Source organism: Micrasema longulum, unplaced genomic scaffold (genome assembly GCF_059751315.1).
Source record: "Micrasema longulum isolate JH-2025_06_02 unplaced genomic scaffold, ASM5975131v1 h1tg000693l, whole genome shotgun sequence".
NCBI lineage: Eukaryota > Metazoa > Arthropoda > Insecta > Trichoptera > Brachycentridae > Micrasema > Micrasema longulum.
In genome coordinates this window covers 124,593-146,877 of record NW_028277889.1, presented here as the reverse complement: position 1 = coordinate 146,877, position 22,285 = coordinate 124,593, and the positions used below count along the sequence as shown (strand labels likewise).

Sequence of the window (22,285 nt, the reverse complement as noted above, 5' to 3'; positions counted from 1 at the left end):
ATAGCAATTACTGAGCTTAGTGCTCCGTTCATTTTGTTGCCCGCATTCACTCTCCTTTCAACATCTTTTTCTACTCTTCCATCTCTTGAAAACATGCATCCCAGATACACAAATTCTTCTACTTGTTCAAGACATTCGTTGTTTACATTTATTATGCAGTCAGTAACCTCACTTCCCCTTTCAAATACCATCACTTTTGACTTAGGTACCTACTTTCGTTCATCGCCATTATACTAATAGGAACAAAATAAATTAAAATGCGTTATTGATGTTTTTATCTTCGTGAAGGTACCTACCTAGTAAAAAAGCACTCAATTTTATAAATGAAAAACCCAAAGCAAAAACCGTTACAAACTTCTATAATAGACTTGTAATCATTTCTCTGATTTTTAATTCTTTAGATTTTTTACGTTTTTTTTTTGCACCACAACAGGCCAGGAGGCCTAATTACAGTGGTGAATTACATCACAGAGCACCCAGGCTTGAGAAAAATCACATATTTAATTTTTGCGTTCTCACTGGGAATCGAACCCGGTACCTTCCGTGCGTGAGTCAAGCGTCTTGACCACTACTACAGGCCGCCAAAATATGATATATAAGATGCACGCTCTATAACAGTAAATTTAAGTAATCTTAACTGTCTTCTGTAAATTTTCATTATTAAAATTCGGTTTTAAAACATGTTAATTATTTCACGCATTCCGCTTTAGTTTTCTGAATGAAATTCAAGATACAAAATGATATTAAAAAAATAAAAACATGCCAGCAATTTTGGTTTGTTATTTTGATTTTGTTTAATTTATGATATGAAAATGTACAAATATAGTGAGACTAGGCGTATGAAAACAAGGCCACTTTATGCAGCATGATGTCACCTTTGAGGTTTACGAATAAAATGAATCGAGTCAATGAAAAAAATTAACATGAATTTATAAAACGCCTAGGTACGATTCTCATTTCTCATCCCACATATAAACCGTTCGTTGTAGGCGCCGTTCAATGGGCAGTATATTGAAAAATCCTAAAGCGGCTACACGGCGCTTTCTGATTGGCCGAAATACATGTGCGGCACCCGCCACGCCCAATCAGCGCTGCGCATTCATTGCCAACTCGATGACGTAACATTTTGTATATAATCACTGCGCGAACCGGCATAGCGTCATTGAAAGTTTGATCGGCCTCCTCGTTGGCACGTCGAACAATTCTCGTTTTCCACATTTTCGCGTTTAAATTTTAATAGCAAAAACCCTACCATAATGGTAAGTACTTCAATCAAACTGTGTTATTATAAATCATTTCACGTTTTACTGTCTGATATGTGTGATTTTATCTTTGTTCTGTGTGTGAATCATTTTCGTAGTGACATCTTGGGATATGAATTTTCAATTCGGTTTTACTTGCATTTTACGCGTTTATTTCGGCGCTTCTCCTAACATTTCTTTGCAAATACTCGTCAAATATACATTACACAAGATTTAAAGTAATTCTTTCACGATTTTCTGCGAGTTATCTCGTCAGATGGCCGGCGTTTTCAGAGGGAGGGAAGGTCATGGCCGTACTTTACGGTACTTTCCAATTTTCGCTAATTTTCTACCAACGCTTTCTCTGTTATCATATCAACCCTCGGAAATAACACTGCCAAAACATTCGTAGAGACTTTTTAACGATTTAACGTAACAAATCCCTTCAACAAAGTTACATTTCATACCGGCCCAATGACTTAGCTTTCCATGTAATAATTTTACAACCGCTAGTAAAATAATTGTTTCGCGTAATTACTAACATCAGTAATAAAATTTCTAACAAGTTTTCCACAAAAATGATGTTTTAAAAGCTCCATAGCAACCATGTGGCACGGCGCCATATTTAAGTTACTGTTTTTTTTTTTTTGCTTCGGGCGTGTCTTCATTTATGACTCACCCAAACTCGACAATCTTTTGGGTATGTCCAAATAGCCGTAGACAGGCTGGATTTTTATTAAGATCTAAATTCATCGCAACAGAGGTAAACATTTTTGAAAAGGGAATTCTAGGCGTTTACAGTGATCACTTCACACACTAACATTCACCATTTTGCCCATGTTTGAACCGAATTTCTTCAATGCTTCCGCGAAGTCTATGAGCCGATACCTTTAATAATGTAGGTGATGTTATTCTGACTGAATTAAGTTTGCCAAATTTGTTAATTTGTCATTAAATCAGCCGACGTCCGGTCATAAGCCCTTTAAATACCTAGGCTTCCATGTCCCCTTTCTTAAAAGTGTCTTCATTTCCGTTTTAATTTTGACCATTTTTTTATATTTGTTCACAGCGTGAGTGCATCTCTATCCACGTGGGTCAGGCCGGCGTCCAGATCGGTAACGCGTGCTGGGAGCTGTACTGCCTGGAGCATGGCATCCAGCCCGACGGCCAGATGCCCTCCGACAAGAGCATCGGCGGCGGCGACGACTCCTTCAACACGTTCTTCAGCGAGACCGGCGCCGGCAAGCACGTGCCCCGCGCGGTCTTCGTGGACCTCGAGCCCACCGTGGTGGACGAGGTCAGGACCGGGACATACCGCCAGCTCTTTCACCCGGAGCAGCTCATCACCGGGAAAGAAGACGCCGCCAATAACTACGCGCGCGGTCACTACACAATCGGTAAAGAGATCGTAGACCTCGTACTCGACAGAATTCGCAAACTGGCCGACCAATGCACTGGACTCCAAGGGTTCTTAATCTTCCACTCGTTCGGCGGAGGCACCGGATCCGGATTCACGTCCCTGCTGATGGAGCGCCTCTCCGTGGACTACGGCAAAAAGTCGAAGCTGGAATTCGCCATCTACCCCGCGCCGCAGGTCTCGACGGCCGTCGTCGAGCCCTACAACTCCATCCTCACCACCCACACGACCCTCGAGCACTCCGATTGTGCCTTCATGGTCGACAACGAGGCAATCTACGACATCTGCCGCCGCAACCTGGACATCGAGCGCCCGACCTACACAAACCTCAACAGGCTCATCGGCCAGATCGTGTCCTCGATCACGGCGTCCCTGCGCTTCGACGGCGCGCTCAACGTCGACCTGACCGAGTTCCAGACTAACCTGGTGCCCTACCCGCGCATCCACTTCCCCCTGGTGACGTACGCGCCCGTCATCAGCGCCGAGAAGGCGTACCACGAGCAGCTGTCCGTCGCGGAGATCACCAACGCGTGCTTCGAGCCGGCGAACCAGATGGTCAAGTGCGACCCGCGCCACGGCAAGTACATGGCGTGCTGCATGCTGTACCGAGGAGACGTCGTCCCCAAGGACGTGAACGCCGCCATCGCCACCATCAAGACCAAGCGCACCATCCAGTTCGTGGACTGGTGTCCCACCGGCTTCAAGGTCGGCATCAACTACCAGCCGCCCACCGTCGTCCCCGGCGGCGACCTGGCCAAGGTGCAGCGCGCCGTCTGCATGCTGTCCAACACCACCGCCATCGCCGAGGCCTGGGCGCGCCTCGACCACAAGTTCGACTTGATGTACGCCAAGCGCGCCTTCGTGCACTGGTATGTCGGAGAGGGTATGGAGGAGGGAGAATTCAGCGAGGCTCGCGAGGACCTGGCCGCTCTGGAGAAGGACTACGAAGAGGTCGGCATGGACTCCGGAGAAGGTGAAGGCGAAGGTGCCGAGGAGTATTAAATGAATGGATGAATAAATAAATCATCGCGTTGCAACCAATCTAATGTATTTTATTAGTCTCCTTTAACTACCTTTATTACTTACACCGCTGGATGTTTTCAATATCTACCAGTTTCTTTGTTTCGAAGGGAACAAACGAGTCTGGGCTGGCTCTCGGCCGGCTTGTGTGGCCACTGCACGCTGCGAGACATGCTTCGTTCAGCCTGTTTGAGCGCGGGCGGAGTGTCGAATGTTGCACAGAGTGTAAAGTGGTCACTTAAACCAGCCAATGACATATATGCCTCGACTTGTTTTTCCTCTTGCGATACTTAGATTTTGGCAACTCCCTAGGGAGGAAATCTGGTCTGTCTACGAGCATTTGGACATACAAATGTCTTACGTTTTGTCAAAATGAGTTAAATTATTTTGACTCTTGTACATTTTGTCGAAAATGCAACAATTAATTCCCTTAATTCATATTATTTCTATCAGTAGGGATAGCAATATTCTAAAATGGCCATCGAATGGTTCTAAAACATGTCTATGTGCCTGTCATTAGTTGGAATTGCTGTTTCAATTACCGCTGTTTTAAGTATGTCCAAATGTTTGTAGACGCGCTGGATTCTACTCCCCGGGGAATTGTTTAGATATAAATTTACTGCAACATATAAAGAATATGTACGTCCAGCCGTTTACACGGTTAAAACTCTTAGTGTAACATTCACCGTTCTGCTCATGTTTAAACATCCACATTTCGTTAACGTCTGATAACTTTTGTGAAGTAAAAAAAAAGCTGAAACTTCTACAAATGTGGGTGAGATTCATCTGGTTGAATTATTTCAGCTACTAGGCAACTCCTGAAAATGCTTTTTAACGTTTATACTAGATTTCACCCTTATTTATCCGAGATTATATTAATAAATCTTTATTATTTATATTTGGATAATTTATATAGCGCCGTTTTTGTGAAAATCACCTTAAGGGTGCTGTACAATAAATAAATATCCCAGCACGTCTTGCAGCTACAGAGCGCATGGACGGTTAGGATTCTTGTTTCTCGTCTCCAGTTATGATATATAGGAGCTAGATTTACACGTATTGCAGCTACAGAGCGCATGGACAATAAGAAATCTAGCCCCTATTTACATCTCTATTTTTTTATTTGACAATGGAATTTAGAGTTTTATTGATATTTTAAAAAATGAAATAAAAAACAAATTTATAAAAATAGAATTTCGATAACAAGTCTTGCAGCTACTGAGCGCATGGACAGTTGGAATTCTAGACCTCATTTACTAAATTTGGATATTTGATAGTTGATAACATTTACCTATTGAAGATAGATTACTAATCGTCTTGCAGCTACAAAGTGCATGGACGAGTGAAATTCTGGCAACTTAAAATTATCAATAAATTTACAAAAACAAACATTGAGCTTAATAGTAAATTTGTAAAGTGTTCGTGCTAAAAAGTAAACAATAAAAAACTAAACAGATAAAGCACTTCAACACTATGATAGCATAACATATAAAAATATCCGAAGGGTAATATACAATGTCATACATACAAAAATAATTACAAAGGTATACACAGTTAAATAGCGGACTTATTGCCACTAGCAATTTCCTAGTCTAACTGAAACTAAATAAAAAAAATACAATTACAATAAAAATTAAAAAACATGTAAATTAAAATGTTTAAAAAATATAATCAGTAAAAACATTATGCAAGATTATGATGCCTATTGCTTAGGTACATGAATTATATTTAAAACATTTTAATTTATTCTCTTACATCTTTAAAATATTCATTTATAGTATAGAAACATTTGATCAGAAACACTTAACACACCTCCAAATTTAAAAAAATAATTTATCTCCTTAATTTCATGGGAATTGAAAATAACAGAGCTTTAAGTTATTTTACTCCTTAAAAAATTCATAATTACCGTATGGTGCATAAGGCACAGGATCGCCTGTTACATGAAGTTGAGGCGATCGGCCTCACGCTTCTGGTGCAAGTCTAGGGACAGTAAAGGAACATTCCTCCACATACCTGAATTCGTTATAAAGACCATTTACTTTGACGGGTTTATTTGCTGCCTACTGGGCCCTGGTTAAGATGTTGCATTTCTTACGGTGGGTAGGTACCACAATTCGGTCTCCGGCCCAACATGTTCAATATTCAAAATTATTATGCTTTAAATATTTATTTATCTACTACATACATACTTCGATGATGGATTTCTCTGGATTATGTCTAGTCTGTTTAACTAGGTACAACCTGTTTTAAGGCCAAAATTTTACGCAAAAATAAACAACAACATGACTGCCTACCAGTTAATTTACCATACAGTTATACCATTTATTGTTGTAGAATATTTTTTAATAAGTTTTCCGATTTTTCTCTACCTAAATTCAGTTGTAATTGAAATCGGGTCGTGGTTTTGTAATGTTCGGGTGACATATTAAATATTTTGGGGCCCAGAAACCTGAAATTTATTTGCCTGAATTCAGAGTTTGCGGTAGACCCCATGACCCATCCTCTAGTTTGACTTCTGGTAGTGTGGGAGTGTTCCTTTTGGGATTTGGTAAAATAATTTGCTTTCACAAACATAATTATTCTAGATATTTATAATTGCCTTAAATCTGATATTTATTTATTTTAAAGAAACAAACAGTCGACAATGGTATAATAACATTAAAAAAAAAAACAGTTTAAAGACAGACCAGCAAAGTTTCTAAATAAAAATCATAAATATTATTAAATTGTGTTAAAACAAAAGGATTTGTATGAGAGTAAGTGTAGATGTGTGTTTATGTGTATTAGTGTGGGAGTAAGTGTTCAGGAGTGCGCATCATTAAATAGTAAGTGAATAATAAGTCTTAATTTATTTTGAAATAAATTAAGGGGTATGTAAAATATATCAATAGATGAAAAAAAAATCATTATAGTTAGAGCAAGAACGATAGAGGAAAGAGTGTTGTGCATAGTTAGTGCTACAGACTGGCAGACGGAATAAATACTTATTTCTTGTCACGCGAAAGGGGACGTTAAGATTAATTTTGGAGAGTAGGTTAAAAGAGTCTACTTTATTATTTAATAATTTATGTAAATAGCATAATTCAGATACAGTGCGTCTATTTTCAAGGGTAAAAAATCCATTTTGTTTGGCAGATTGGCTGTAAGTACAAAGAGTTTTATTGTTTTTATAATGTAGGTATTTTAAAAATTTTCGTTGAACATTTTCAATCCTTTCTGTGTTTGTTATGTACTGTGGGCTTCACACGACGGATGCAAACTCCAAATTACTGCGTACAAAAGTGTTGTATAAAGTTTTTAATGTATTTGCTTTTATAAAAGGTTCGGAAATTCTTAAAATGAAGCCCAGCATTTGGTAAGCTTTTTCAACAATGGAATTTATATGAGACCCAACCAGCAATCTATTATCAAGAATAACTCCTAAGTCTCTAATCTCGCTACATATCGAATTCCTCAAACAATTTGACGTTGGGGTACCTGAAGAGTTTTTAAAAAATTATTTTAATAATTGATTTTTGAGCAGATTCAAGAGGTTTTAATATTGATTTACTAGTGCCTCCCCATCCTATTACAAGTGTTGAAAATAAGTTTTGTGTCCAAGATGACTCCCAAATCCCTGCAGCTGTTTTTGTTTTGGATGTCAATGTCATTAAAACTGTAGGTAAAAAATGTTGGCGTTTTGTTCTCGGTAAATGTCCTTTTATGGCATTTCAAGACTTAAGGCTAGGTCATTCTCTTGACAGTATGTAGCGAAGCGGTTTGATTAAATCGTTTTGCATGGCATCGCAATGCTTCATCGGTCATCGCTCTATATTTCAGGTGAAATCATTGCACGCGTGTTTGTCATCGATCAATGAACTATGACCCCCACACGTCCGTCGGTTTCATGAAGACACTCATCCTCCTCAGATGACAAAACCACGTAATTTAGTAGAATGATTGATACAAAATAAATTAAACTCCACATTTGCTTAAGTAACTTTATTTATTTGCCATTAGATTACAAAATAATTACATGTTATTACATATATCATACATTTACAATATGTAAATCAACCATTTCCTTACAAGGGAAGACAAAAATCACATTATTTCCACAGACGTATAATTAATAGACACGTTAATTCCCTACTAGTTACATCTCAGATTTAGCGACCTCTGTGTCGCTTCCAGAGATACTCATGCGAACAGCGTGAGAAAAATATGTACAATTTTTTTTTATTTTCTTACAATTTTCTCTTCTTTTATACAAACAGAAGCCGAGTCTCATTGACAATAATAATATTTAGCCTCTTTTTAAATAATCAAAGATAAAAAACAAAGATAAAAAATACTAGAACCCTTTACACATAAAACAAACACCATATTTTACACACATCTCTCAATAAGTCACATTCCTTATACACAACAATGGAGATACCAATACAAATTAATTGATCAACGTTAACCTTTCCCTCACTAAGCATCCAAAAATTACACATGATCCGAACGGGGGGACCAAACGACCCCAGCGCCTACTTGTATATGGCGCCAGGAGAATGAAATGTTGGAAGTGTTTATGACCGTGCAATAATTTATTCATGTTTTCGCGTACACATATTTTACTCATTTGTGTATTTTATTCATTTTGTTGAAATTTCTTGATAAAACTCCATAGTTAATAATTATACTAAACTTCTTGGTTTAGTTTTACTTTTTATTATTTTGACCAACGAGCGCTTTCGCCTGAGTAGGCATCTTCAAGACTGGTCTTAAAGATTAGGCGAAAGCGCTTATACAAAATAATAAAAAGAAGTTTCATTGATAAGTATATTTATAATTTTATCATAATCATTATACGGCAAATAGCTTTAATAATACTTGAGTTATCAAATTTAAATCGGTCTATGGGGGATTCGAATCCCCACTTCTTCGGTCTCAATTTTTGTGATTTTGTCATTTTTATGTAAGATTATTTTAAAAATACATATCCTTTGGCCATCATTCAATATCTAACAAAGAGCCTGTAATATAACAAATAACTTGTAGACAATTGTTACAGTGATTTTAGTTCCATGTTAAAAGAAGACTTGTCCATTGACAAGTTCCTTTTTAACATGGGAATAGATTAATATAATAAAACATTTTATTTGGTGGCAATACTTTACGAGTGTTTAGTAGTTTTGCCTTAAAAATCCAGCGTGACACGCTGCCGGATATTCAAGTCAATTTAACATTGATAAAGAGGAGAGTCCGACGAGAAAGCGGAAACAAAATTCTGCTAATCAAGACCGTCGAATATGATCACGATGTTGACGAGATTAGAAAATAAATGAGAACTATAAATCATTCTAACTGTAGAAAGTATACTTAATATTGTAACCATCGAATTGCAATACCTGTTTACTAAAAAAATAATAAAACATGATTTCAAATATTTTTGGTTTTATTATAAAAATATTTAGATTAAAAAAAATGGTAATAAAAAACTATCAACAAAATAACATGTTTAATAAACTTTACAAACTGTATTACTTATTTATACCAAATCGCCAGAAATTAAAATGCACGCAACAATCCATGGAAAGACCGAAGCTCGGTGTATGTCTAAGAGACAGAGTAAGAAATGAAGAAATAAGGAGTCGCGGATATCATGGGCAAACAAAAGAAGTGTTGGAAGGCCACAGAAAAGATGGGTCGACGACATTGCCTCTATTGCCGGTAAAACGTGGGTGATGAAAGCGGGTGATAGGTAAGAATGGAGACGTTTGGAAGAGGCCGCCTTCCAGCAGTGGAGAGAATAAGGCTGAAGAAGAAGAAGAAAATTAATGAGGCTAAACTGGCAGTGCACAACGGAGTTTTAGTCCTAACACTTATGTATGGAAGTGAAACATGGAACTGGCAGAGGGAGAATGAAAGCCGAGTGAACGCGGTTGAAATGCGATCTCTGTATGACAGGGTTACGAATGATGAAATCAGGCGAGCGTGTAAATCTGAGTCAAGTGTAATTGATAAGACTAAGAAAGGGTCTCTGAGATGGTTCGGTCACGTAGAACGAATGGACGACGAAAGAATGGTAAAACAAGTATATATGGCGAAAATGAACGGAAATGTTAGACGAGGACGACCGAGAAAGACGTGACATGATCAGATAAACCAAAATCTTAAGTCTGGTCATGTCAAAAGCAGACAGAACTGAAGGGCATGTGTATGAATGTGGAAGAAGCTAGCAATGGATAGACGTGTGTGGCGGTCCATTCTCTTCCTACCCCTACGGTGAAATAGCGTGATGGTAGTAGTAGTAGTAGAGTCTATGGACTTGTGTCCCATTAACATGGATTGATTCAAATAGAGTCACGTGTTATACATATCCTCGTCAAATTTTGTTGTCTCGTTCAGAAATTGTATTATACGGGTGGACAAATACTTGACGTAAAAAAAATGCATAGGGTAGAACACCCCAAAGGCTGTAAAAAAAGGCAAATGTGTTCAGTGAATTGTCAACCGTTTCTAAGATACAATTTTTTATTGTTTTTTTTAGTTGATTTCACCACTGTTATCTGAAATCATCTTTGGGATAAATATGAACTTTAAAAAAAAAAATTTTCTTTATTTGTTGAATATTAAGTATGTTATTGAAGAAAAAAATGACACATGTCGTTCAGTCGGAAGTATTATTAAATTCTGGAAATCTGGCTGACGCCCGGCGCTGTGTCGGGTCCGGGCTGCACAGTGTGAAATTTGCTACCGGCCACAATACTGTTCAGCAGCAGGCAGGTTGCGGAATAAATGCTACTGCAGCAAGGATAACTGAAAATGATATTAACCGATGAGTCAGTACGTCGGGCTGAGGACAGACTGGAGTGGAACAGACTAATTAGAAGTGTTCATGGTCTTCACGATCCTCAGCTCGGTCCCTACCGACTTAGAAGAAGAGAATAAAGAGCCTCAGGTATTTGAAAAACTTTAAGAATCAACAAACTTTCGCAAAATTTTAAAAACAGTAGCCACTTTCCGGGATTATTTTTTTTATCAACAAAAGATCTGAGAGTGCGATTTAAAGTGGCTACTTTTTTTAGAATTATGCGAAAGCTTATTTATTCCTAAAGTTTTTGAAATACCATGTGGCTCTGTATACCTGATCGTGTCATCATTTTCTCAGAAGATTGCCAGAAGTTACTGAAAGGTGAATATTCACAACAATTGACATCCCAAATTGAAGGGCAAGAATAACGCAGGACTTTCTATTTTTATCTTTTTTCCTTTTCCGCACATAATGTCAGGAATCAAACTCGAGACCTCTTGCATGGTTGGCAAACACAGGACATCTGCTTTTTTTAGGGTAATCATAATAGCGTAATTGTAACAACTTACTTTAGAAATTATAAATTCTATTAGATGGTACATATTTTTAGACAATTCTAAACATAATTTAGAATTTTGTTTCAAAATCTAAACTTAATATTTTCTTCAACAATGTTTAAATATGTCCAAATGCTTGCAGACTGGCAAAGCGGCCACTTAAACCAGTCAATGACAGGTCGTAAGCCCTGTAAATACCTAGACTTCCATATTCCCTTCTCAATTATGTTTTCCCTATCTGTTGCAATAAATTTAATTAAATTAAATTAATTTATTTTAAATAAAACATAAGGTAAGCGCGGGGGATATAACGCGGTCGGGGATATGACGCGTTTTCGAGATCTCGCAAACTCGGCCTACTAGTGACGGAAAGGTATTGGGGAATGATAGTACCGACCATTGCCACCAGATGAAGCGTGTCTAAGTTAGTGTGCAGTGAACCGTCGTGGAAAGAGGGCCTGTTTTGTGCGCAGTTTTGCAGGTAACAACATGTGAAATTTCATCGCATAAATTTTAAAGCTTGTTAATTTGTTTTCTTTCTATGTTTTTATTGGTTTCGTATATTTTACGTTATCGCGCTGTCTTTAAAATCAATAATATGACTTGTATATTTACATAGCCCTCATCGCTTACTATTTGCTATTTTTTACTTAAAATGCCGTCAAATTGGGGATATGACGCATTGTGGTTGCGGGGGATATGACGCTCGTCATATCCCCCACATAATATTTGTGGTAATACTAACTTGTTTTTAGATATGCCTAGCTACAAGTCTAAGAACCTACGGGGCTGCTGGACTGAAGATAACCTTCATGCCGCTTTCAAGGATGTAGCAGGCGGCTCTTCAGTGAGGGGGGCAGCTAAAAAACATGGGATACCGGAAAAAACCCTACGATTCCGTCTCAAAACAAAGAACAGCAATAAAGGCAAGCTCGGGCAACCTCCTGTCCTTGGCTTGGACGCAGAACAAAAATTAGTGGTTCATATCAAGAGACTGCAGGCTGCCGGGTACGCCCCAACAAGGGATTCACTCTGCCGAATGGCTTTCAACCTGGCTGGACAAATGGGCCGAGCTTCCAGCGCACATTTCAACGTAGAGAAACGCAAGGCAGGAAGGGGATGGTTTAACGCATTTCTCAAACGAAATCCATCATTGGCAATTCGAAAAGCACAAGGAGTGTCTATGGCCCGCACGGATGGCATGATAAAGGAAGAAGTGAATAATTATTTCACTTTGCTAAAAACAACGTTAGACTCATTGAACCTCTTGAACAAACCAGCAAATATTTACAATGTAGATGAGTCAGGTCTACAGCTGAACAACCCTCCGCAAGAAGTCATAGCAGCCAAAGGCAGCAAATCAGTTCAAGTTCGGCAGTCAAAAGAACAAGGTGAAACAGTCACAGTTGTTGCCTGTTGTAATGCAGAGGGAAGCTTTTTACCGCCTTACGTAGTCTTCAAAGGCGTTTACAAGCAACAAGTGTGGCTCGATAATATGCCTAACGGATCGGAAGTGGTAATGGGTGGAAAATCAGCCTACATAAATGAAGAGCTGTTCAAGAATTGGCTGGAAAACCATTTTATCCCAAGGAAGACAGCTGGTCCATGCCTATTACTACTTGATGGTCACAGATCACACACTAACTCGCCTGACATATTAGAGAAAGCGTTGGAAAATGACGTCCACTTTCTTTGCCTTCCCAGCCATACGACGCATTACTTACAGCCTCTTGATAGATCGTTTTTCAAACCATTGAAGGCCTATTATCGAAGTGCTGCTATAGAATGGGGAAATGCAAATCCTGGAAAGAAGATAGAGCGCAGGCACTTTGGCCAACTTCTACAAAAAGGCTGGTCTCAAGCTGCAACAATGTCTACGGGTTCGGCAGGCTTCCGGGCCTGCGGTGTGTTTCCATTCGCCCCCTCATCCATTCCCGATTACGCCTACTTACAAGGAGCCCCGGAGTCCAACTCTATGCAAAAAGACGACGAAAGTGATGGCTTTGACTTAGGTCCTCAACCCAGCACATCCAATTCGGGTTCACACACCCCAAAGAAAAAACCCACTGAAACCCACTCTAATAAAACCACAGAAGTGACTCCTACAAAACTCTTAGAAATCGTGTCACCAGTGCCAAAGAGTGCTACTCCTGCCGTGGCGAAAAATAAACAGCATGCTCAGCTTTTGACAACGCCTGAAAATATAGAAGCTAAAAAGGCCAAACGAGCAATCAAAATTGCAAAGCAGCAGAAGACATTCAAGCCTCGAAAGCCGGCAAAAAAGAAGATCCCTTTGGAAGAAGAATTACCATCATCATCTGGAGGCGAGTGGGATGAAAAATCTTCCAAGGATGAAAGCTTAGATGAGGTAGATTTTCTCGAATGTGTAGAAACTGTTAACGTCGACGAATACGTGTTGGTTGAGTTTCCAGGAAAAAGTAAACCATTGTATTATGTGGGTGTAGTCGTTAGCATCAATAATGATGGCGTAGAAGTTAACTTCATGAAAAAAGGGGAGGTACAATTCATCTTTCCATTAGCCGAAGACATCAGCATTGTCAAAATGGAACAAATTAAGAAAATCATGCCGAAACCTAATGTTCGTCGCGGACACTTCAATTTTGCAGTAAAATTCCCCAACACCGTGTCAGTTGTGTAGTATGTATATTATGAATAAAATTTTATTAAAAATTGAAGCTTTAATTTTTTAAAAATTTGAGTTTTTATTTTTGGTTTACATGTAATTTCCCATATACCATATCCCCAACACCTGGTGCGTCATATTACCCCCCCTGTCGGGGATATGACGCAAAAGTTAACTTATTTTATTTTATATATTTTTAGTATTTCTCATTGTAAGATTTAGTTGCAATTTATGCTGTGTGTACCTAATAGTCCTAGGTACCATAAACACCAATCATCATGTCATAATAGGTATTAGCGTTTGAGATATTGCGAAAACCCGAATTGTGCGTCATATCCCCCACGCTTACCTTATACATTATAAAAATATATTCAATACGTACATATTATAAAAAAGAAAAATAATACATGAAAGAGACTCATGTCAAAGTAGTAGGAGAATCCTGCTCCAGAAAACCCCTTCGGATACATGGAACAGATCAATATCCAGAGCGATGTTGTTCAGCATAGCGGTAGCCCTTCCAACAGGCATAACCATGGGCAGGTTGGTCCTGTATATCGGAATATGAAACAATCTATGCTGACGCTGTCATAGGTAATTATCAGGAACATACAAACCAATGCTCATCATGATCTAAGGATTATCGACCGTACCGCGCAACAATCAATAAAAATGTGTAGTCAAATACACATTCCTTCTAGTCTCTAAACTGTTGTAGCCAAGCATACCCTGGAGAAACTCGGTCGGGTAGGGCCGAGGATAACACCCGCACTCTCTCATGTAGAGATATCTCAGAAACTTCTTCTGGATTTTCTCTATCATAAGAGAGTACTTCAGTTCATGTGGCCCCCAAATCATCGAGCCACTCTCGAGTCTACTTCGCACCGAGGAGTTGTAAAGAGTTCTCAGTACGTGGGTATTTTAGAAAACCCTGGCAGTACGCAGAACAAATCCTAACATCTTCAATGCATTACCACTGATTGTCTCTATGAATTAGATATGAGTGACTCAGTAGGGAGGAAATCCAGCCAGTCTGCAAGCATTTGGACATACTCGAACATTGTTGAATTAACTACCTGGTAAAAGAAGAAGTATAAAAATTTGAAAATTGTTTTCAAGCGTTACCTAGTAGGTGATTTGGTTTAGCCGGATGGATCTCACCCACGAGATAAAGGTTTCAGCTCTTATATTTCACAAAAGTCAACAGATAGAAGAGTTGAGAAAATGTGGATGTTCAAACATGGGCAGAATAGTGAATGTTACACACTGTGTAAAGTGGCCACTTAAACCAGCCAATGACAGGTCATAAGCCCTGTAAATGCCTAGACTTCCATATTCCCTTCTCAATGAGGTTTTCCCCCTCTGTTGCAATAAATTTAAATAATCTTCTCTTGTTTTTTTATGCATCCATGTTTTCATATTGTTTTTTACTTTTGTATATCTAACTGACTCCTTGTATTCTTATATTTTATATTGTTAAAGGCACTTGTGCCGTATAATTAATAAATAAAAATTTACATTACGTTTAGTTGATTTGGTCTTCATAACCTAAACTTGAATCAATGATAAAATAAAATGTCCCAAACGCATATTTATTTATTTATTCATATTTTTCGCTTACAAACTATAATTAATAATAAAAATAATGTGACCTCACTGGGGTTTCCCGTGCCGAGGACACTTAACAATTTAGTTTTTTTAAATTACATTTGAGAATAAACAAAGAACTAACTTAAAAAATAAACATAATTAACAAATATTCAGACAGTTTTAAAAACAAGGTATTTATGTACATCTATATTATTTATATTACAAAACACACAATGAAAATAACAAAAACCTAACATAAGCTACGAGTATACAGTTGTGGAGCAGTCAATTCAGTATTGGTATGGGCGAATGAGACAATCCATTTTACTTCTACCTAGCTCCACTATCCATTTTTTTATAGCCTTTTTAAACATTTTCTCATTACTAATTGCTTTAATAGATAGTGGAAGTTGGCTATAGATTTTAATTGAATAATACTCAAAATCCCTTTGTCCGAAAGTGGTATTAGTTTGTATTTGTTAAACAATATACATAATGTATTAGTGTTATCTCTCTTCAATCCGTGCCTCATGTCTGAGGATGGTGATTACGCCTGACTCCAGGCATGGCTCGTCTGTGGACAGTCTCCCTCCATCTGGAACGGTCTTGTGCTCTTCTATAGGCATTCGTCAGTGATGATTCAGATAACTCAGTGACTGTACCGCTCCATCTTGTCGGTTGACGTCCACGTGACCTTGTCCCTTCGACACTTCCCAGGAGAATAGTTTATTAGTGTTATAATACAATAAAATGATCTTTACTTCTCTCTGTGTTGCTTTTGGCATAATATAGTATTTTAATATTTTTAATCCCTTGACATGCCATTTCATATTCTGTTCTTTCCTATTATTTTTGCTCATTTTACTGTTTTTTTTCCTCCATTTATGTAATATAATTTAAGTATACTATGTTTTCAGTACATTTTTTTAACGCAAAGTTTTTAAAAATTAAATACATAATTAACCCCCGGCTTGTGTTTTTCTTCAGCCAAAATACTTGTATTTTCCAAAAAGCCTTCTCGGATTTAATTCTTTTCAAGTGTATTTAAAAACAAACGGGTGGTGTTTTATTTATATTTACAGTTCAATGAACCTTTTATAGAATGAAAATAACCGCAGTGAAATAATTACAATAAAAATAACAATAAATTATAGAAAAGTATATCTGTAAAAAATACAAATATTTACTTACACAATATATAGGTAAATAAATTAAACAAAACGACAGTAACAAATGAGAAAATAAAACCTTTTCTTAGTCTTTCTTCTTCTTCACGTGTCATGTCGAGTCCCCTTATGTTGACGATCACTCGGGAGAAAGCTTCCCTATCCTGAGCACTGCGAAACAGCTCCTCCACAGTTCTAATCCTGGTCCATGCTCGGATGTTTCGAAGCCAGGAAAAGCTGTTTTCATCCGACTCTTCTACGTCCCTCGATCTTCCGCTTCGTGACAAGCTGAAGTATGGCATATTTATCCCCTCTGGCCAAAATATGAAATCTTACGGAGCTTAACAGTGGTGAATCTGGTGGTTCTCTATTAGTATTGGCTCTACGTAATACTTCATTGTTGGTTATCATATCGGTCCAAGATATTCTTGACTTTCTACGGTGGATCCACATTTCAAATCCTTCAAGGTGGTTTATAATATTAACTTTTAGAGTCCACGCCTCTACACCGTACAGTAAGACAGACCACATATAACATTTGACCATTTGTTGTCTCAGCTTATGGTTTAAATTATCGTCACAAAGAAGATTTTTCATTTTGTTAAATCTTAGTCTTTTTTCAATGAAATATACATGTCATTACAATATCAAAACATAATTTAAAAAAATATAAAGTATTAAAACACATTTGACCTGATGCCTCTTAATATTAAGATCTAAAATATGTAAATAAAATAAAATAAAATTTTATTTAACAAAGAATAAAAATATTGAGTTTTTCAAAGTAAAATTATACATAAATAAAAAATCCAAACAGTCTGTCTTCTAACCACTTTCATAATAAAAACATATTTTTATTTGAGATATGTCTTCAAGTCAAGTAGCCAGCATTTTTGATATTTTAGGAACAATATAAACTAACGTTCGCTGTCCATATTTATTTTTAAATTTTTGTACAACTAGGCCGTCAACAGATGTAAATCTTGTTAGATAACTGTGTTCTCATTCATTTTTGTACATTAAGTTGAACATCTGTTGTCTCTGATTGTATACAAAAGTCGGCGCTTCAGTTTAAAAGGAAAGTTTGAAAGCTTAGATGTAACCGTAATCACCGAGATCACTAATCAATATTATGAATTTATTATATGTAGTTAAAGACAAAAATATTGTTTTAAAAAATAACAAATCTACCACACATTACTGCCAAATAAAACGATGAAAAAAAAAGGTTTAAAAAACAGTAATAAAGTATGAAAACAAATATTTTTGCTGTTGCATTATAATTTTTTTAAATACAGGTAAACTCCAACATTTTAAAGCCTTTTCCATTAAATTGTTACAAAGATTTTCATCATAGTCAACACAATTAAGAGTAACATTTTTGATAACTCAAAATCATGTAAATACATTTTTTTTCTTTGCAAAATGCCTTTGCAATTGCATTTGTGCCATATATTTTGATACTGGTTTGTTCTTTTTAGTAAAATACATTTTAGCAGTAGATTCGGTGGAAGGGAGTTTCACTTTTATAACGAAGTCATCAGATGAAGCACCGAAAATTGGATGATCCTTTGAAAGAAGCAGTCCAGATTTATAAAATTTACTTTTGAGTTTATTGTATTGTTAACAACTTTTAAAACTTCTTCTTCAAGTCCCTCAGAGGCAGACAGATGCAAATCCAAACATCAAATGTTCAACAATAGCCTAGAGAATCTACTTTCCCTAAGTGATTTCTAATAATTCAGAACATTAAATTATATGTTCAGTATCTTAAACATTGGCTCTTTCATTATAGGACTTACATTTCTTCAAAAGCAATGGACATAATCGTAAACTGGAGATGAAAATTGAAATTGATATGTCATTTAATCAAATTCTGGATTTGCTCTGAGGTACAGATTTTATGGGAGGTACGTATATCAGGTATATACATATTTTAAAGCAGTATTTTATTATTTATAGTAGTTTTTCTCTAATAATAATATACCTTAAGATGTAGGACAGTTGTGACATTGACATGGCTCTATGGTTTCTTCTATTCCTTCTTCTTGAGGTGCCTTGTCAGATTCCCCGACGTTGGCGATCACTACAGCGAAAGCATCTCGGTCCTGAGCTACTCCGCAGCCAGGAAAACTGCTTATTGTATGTATTCGCGATAGTGATTCCTGGGAAAAGATGACCAGAGTGGTTTCCCGTTGCCTTCTCTGGTGGATTTTTCTGTCGGGGTTACCTTCCCTTAGCTGGTTGGTTCTGGTTTGCAGGCGCCAGAAACTCTTCTATTCCATTGCAAATAAATGTCACCGAAAATGCTTTAGCTCTAATCTTGTGTTCTGGAGTAATACGAGCTTTAAAAATGCAAATTCCATCAATCCGTTTCACCTGAACGAATCTAATCGAGTGGTCACCGTAACTTTCTCTGATAAACCTAAAAATTGAAAAGTTAGATGTCTACTTTTGTAAATTATAACGTAACTTGTGGATACATTACGTATATTCATAGAATTAAGAATAGTCCAGAAACCGCATACGAGCATCAAACAGAAGGCAATCAAACTACTCATAAAAGAGTAGTTTTACGTTTTGACCCATTAGTTTCTTTGTAGACGTTGCTCAGTACGCAACTCCTGATTTGAATTCAACTATGCCGTGTTGTGTCCTTTTAAAGTGCAGATATACTGCTAGGATCTTAAAGAAACGGGATGGGATTACATTTCACGTGTAATTAGCAAATGCATGTGTAAGTAGCAAATACATTACTTAGAATTTGAATTATTTTTCCATCTGTCATGTTGGCAAAGAAATCGAAATAGAAATTTCGTTAGTGGTGCCAGGGTAGTAATTTTTTTTACCCTACTTTGCCGATCTTATGAGAGCACTTATAAAAATTGGACCTCGGATTAAACAACTCTGTGGTGGACATTTTACCGACATTATCTTTATAACATCAAATATTATTTAACATGATATAAAAATATCCATTTTATGTAAAACAAAATTTCTTTTATATTTTAAGTTCAGAGTTCATTAATTCAATTAATCTTATTAAATGACCCTCTACTTATCTACTCTGGTGTGTCAATCAATATTTCCGCGTGCACTATAAAGTTTTAGAAAAATTTACAGATTGCTTTTTTTCACCTTATATTTGTGTTATGATCATATTTTTTCCCATCGTGCAACATTACGCGGTGACATCACGAATGCGCGCAGCAAAAGTAGGGCATAGTGGGAGGATCTTTGGACACAGTCCGATTTATTCAAATATGATTTTACGCTCCTTTTGGACTATTCTTAATTCTATGCGTATATTGTTAATTATAAGTTTGAAATCATTTTTAGCCTAGTATTAAGTATCTATTATATTATAAATGTATAATTGTGTATATATTTCAAATAATAAAAAAAAAAATACATAGTATGTAAAACCGAAAAATAATTTCCTCTCACTCTCTTTTCATATTAAACTATCGAACCATACAATTTAGAATAGTCCAGAAGGAGCATAGAATCATATTTGAATACATCGGACTGTGTCCAAAAATCCTTCCACTTTGCCCCACTTTCGCCGCGCGCATGCGTGAAGTCGCCGCGCAATGTTGCCAGATCGCAAAACATATTATAAAATCGTAACACAAATGTAAGATAATTATATTTAAAAAAAAAACAATTTGTTTATTTCTCTAAAATTTTATTGTGCACGCGGAAACATTGATTGACACAACAGAGTAGATAAGTAAAGGGTCATTTAATAAGAGTAATTGAATTAATGAACTTTGAACTTAAATTACAGATATTGTCGGTCAAACATCCACCACGGCGTTGTTTAATTTGAGAGGTCCAACTTTCATTAGTTCTCTCATTAGGTGAGCAAAGTAGCGTAAAAAATTTGACTACCCTAGCAACACTAACAAAATGCATATTTTGTTTTCTTTGACAATCTTACAGATAGAAAAATAATTATTTTTTTAAGTAATGCATTTGTTACTTACACATGCATTTGCTAATTATAGATGAAATGTGATCCCATCCCGTTTCTTTAAGATCCCAGCAGTATTTCTGCACTTTGAAAGGACACAACATGGCATAATTAAATTCAAATCGGGAGTTGCGTACTGAGCGACGTCTACAAATAAACTATTGAGTCAAAACGTAAAACTACTCCTTTAAGAGTTAGTTTAATCGCCTTCAGTTTGATGCGCGTATGAGGTTTCTGGACTATTTTTAATTCTATGTACCGAACATTCATAAACATAAGCAGGAATAATGGACAGTTATAATATTTTTGTGTAGCATAAGAAAGAAAAAATAAAATAATCTGTAAAAGATAATATGGTATTTTTTTTATAGTAATTAAAAAAGGAAATAAAAAATATTTTCAAAAAACACAAAAATATTCCTTATTATTAAAGGGCAACAAAATAAATCATAGAAAAAAAGAGTTCATATCTCTAGTTTGAATCCAGGATAGTGCGTGTTTTTTAAAAGAAAGAAAATTTTGAAAGTCTGGAATCAACGAAATATTATCAGTAAAAAAAAAAAAATTTAAGCCTATCAAATATGCATGCCTCTGTGCGAGCCTCGTTTTACAATGTGGTATTTCTAACACACGATTCCTTCTTTGACTTGATCTATTTGAATTACTTGTAAATAAATTTTGGTTCTTAAATATATATTTTAAACATTAAAAACAATATATTTGTCTTAGATCAAAAGTTTAGCTTCTTGGAACAATTGGAAAGAGGGAAAGGTGCGATTTTTGTGAAGCATTTTTGAACAGTTTCTAATGGTTTAATATGATTGTTGTAAGTTTATAAAATAATGTTTTCACAAACAGGAGAAAAATTCACTAACATTTTCTTGTATACCCACGAACAGGCCATGCCTTTGTGGGATTTTTTGTTTACTATTTTTCTTATAATATGTATTTCATTGCTATGTAATCATGCTTTATTTTTTTAATACTCTGTTTTATCACTTATGTTTATTGTAAAAAAAAAAAAAATAACATTATCGAAAAGTGAAGATTGAGGTTAGGTGTAGTCATAAAAGTGATATAATTGTGACACATAGTGTATACGATAATAATATTTTGATATTAATAAAAATATAGTAATAATATACAATGAAATAGTAATAATGTTCTTACCTGGAAGCTTTATTGACACCACGAATTTCAGCACTTATGAAATTACAGTTCGATGTAAAATATAGCCACTGCGAAAATGTCAACGCGCGGTAAATGATCAGATTGGCGTTGTATAAACCCACTATCAAGTAAAACAGGTTAAAACCTTGAAATGGATAACTTGATTATGAGTTTTGCTCAAAGTTGTTGTGAATTGAAACGTATTGTATTGTTTACAGCACGCGGCAAACAGCCCCGCCACACTATGCTCCTTGCGCTGCTTGTCACTATGCTCCTCGCGCTGAGGCCCTCTCGCCCGACGTTGCCCTCTTTGCCTACACACTGATCTACTCGCGCGATTAATCGCGACGTTCCGCACTTGTGATTTGTCTTTGCCATCCAATGGACGATGAAACTGTGGCAGCGTGCGCGCTATGCATTGTATAGCTAATTATATCAATGTAATACAAAGAAATATAAATCATTAAAAAATGACATGTGCATCTTGTGTGAGCGCTCGATGCGTACTGCGACCGCGCGATTATGTGGCCAGCCACTCGCGCTCATATTGCCGGTCCTTTGACTCGCGCTAAAAACCGACAAAATAGGGAGCGGTGGGCACGACGAGGAGCATGGCGTGCGGCATGACGAGTAATGTTGCCACACTATGTCTCTGCCTCCTTTCCTCGCTACTTCCCATGCCACTTGTCGAGTGTGTGGCGGGCCCAATATAAACAA

At 36.7% G+C, this 22,285-nt stretch overlaps 1 protein-coding gene and 1 long non-coding RNA gene across 2 annotated transcripts; one reads left to right on the top strand and one right to left on the bottom strand.

The window, feature by feature from the left end:
- The first annotated feature begins 1,161 nt into the window (after positions 1-1,161).
- Positions 1,162-3,699, top strand: LOC148279610 (tubulin alpha-1 chain). The gene is made up of 2 exons (XM_088229679.1): positions 1,162-1,259; positions 2,311-3,699. The coding sequence occupies exons 1-2, from the start codon at positions 1,257-1,259 to the stop codon at positions 3,658-3,660; spliced, it is 1,353 nt and encodes a 450-aa protein (XP_088085805.1). The 5' UTR covers positions 1,162-1,256; the 3' UTR covers positions 3,661-3,699.
- Positions 3,700-17,358: 13,659 nt separating this feature from the next.
- LOC148279609 (uncharacterized) lies at positions 17,359-21,896 on the bottom strand. The gene is made up of 2 exons (XR_015822825.1): positions 21,569-21,896; positions 17,359-18,847 (listed from the first exon to the last, which is right to left on the bottom strand). It is a non-coding gene; the product is annotated as an uncharacterized LOC148279609 (long non-coding RNA).
- Positions 21,897-22,285: the final 389 nt, after the last annotated feature.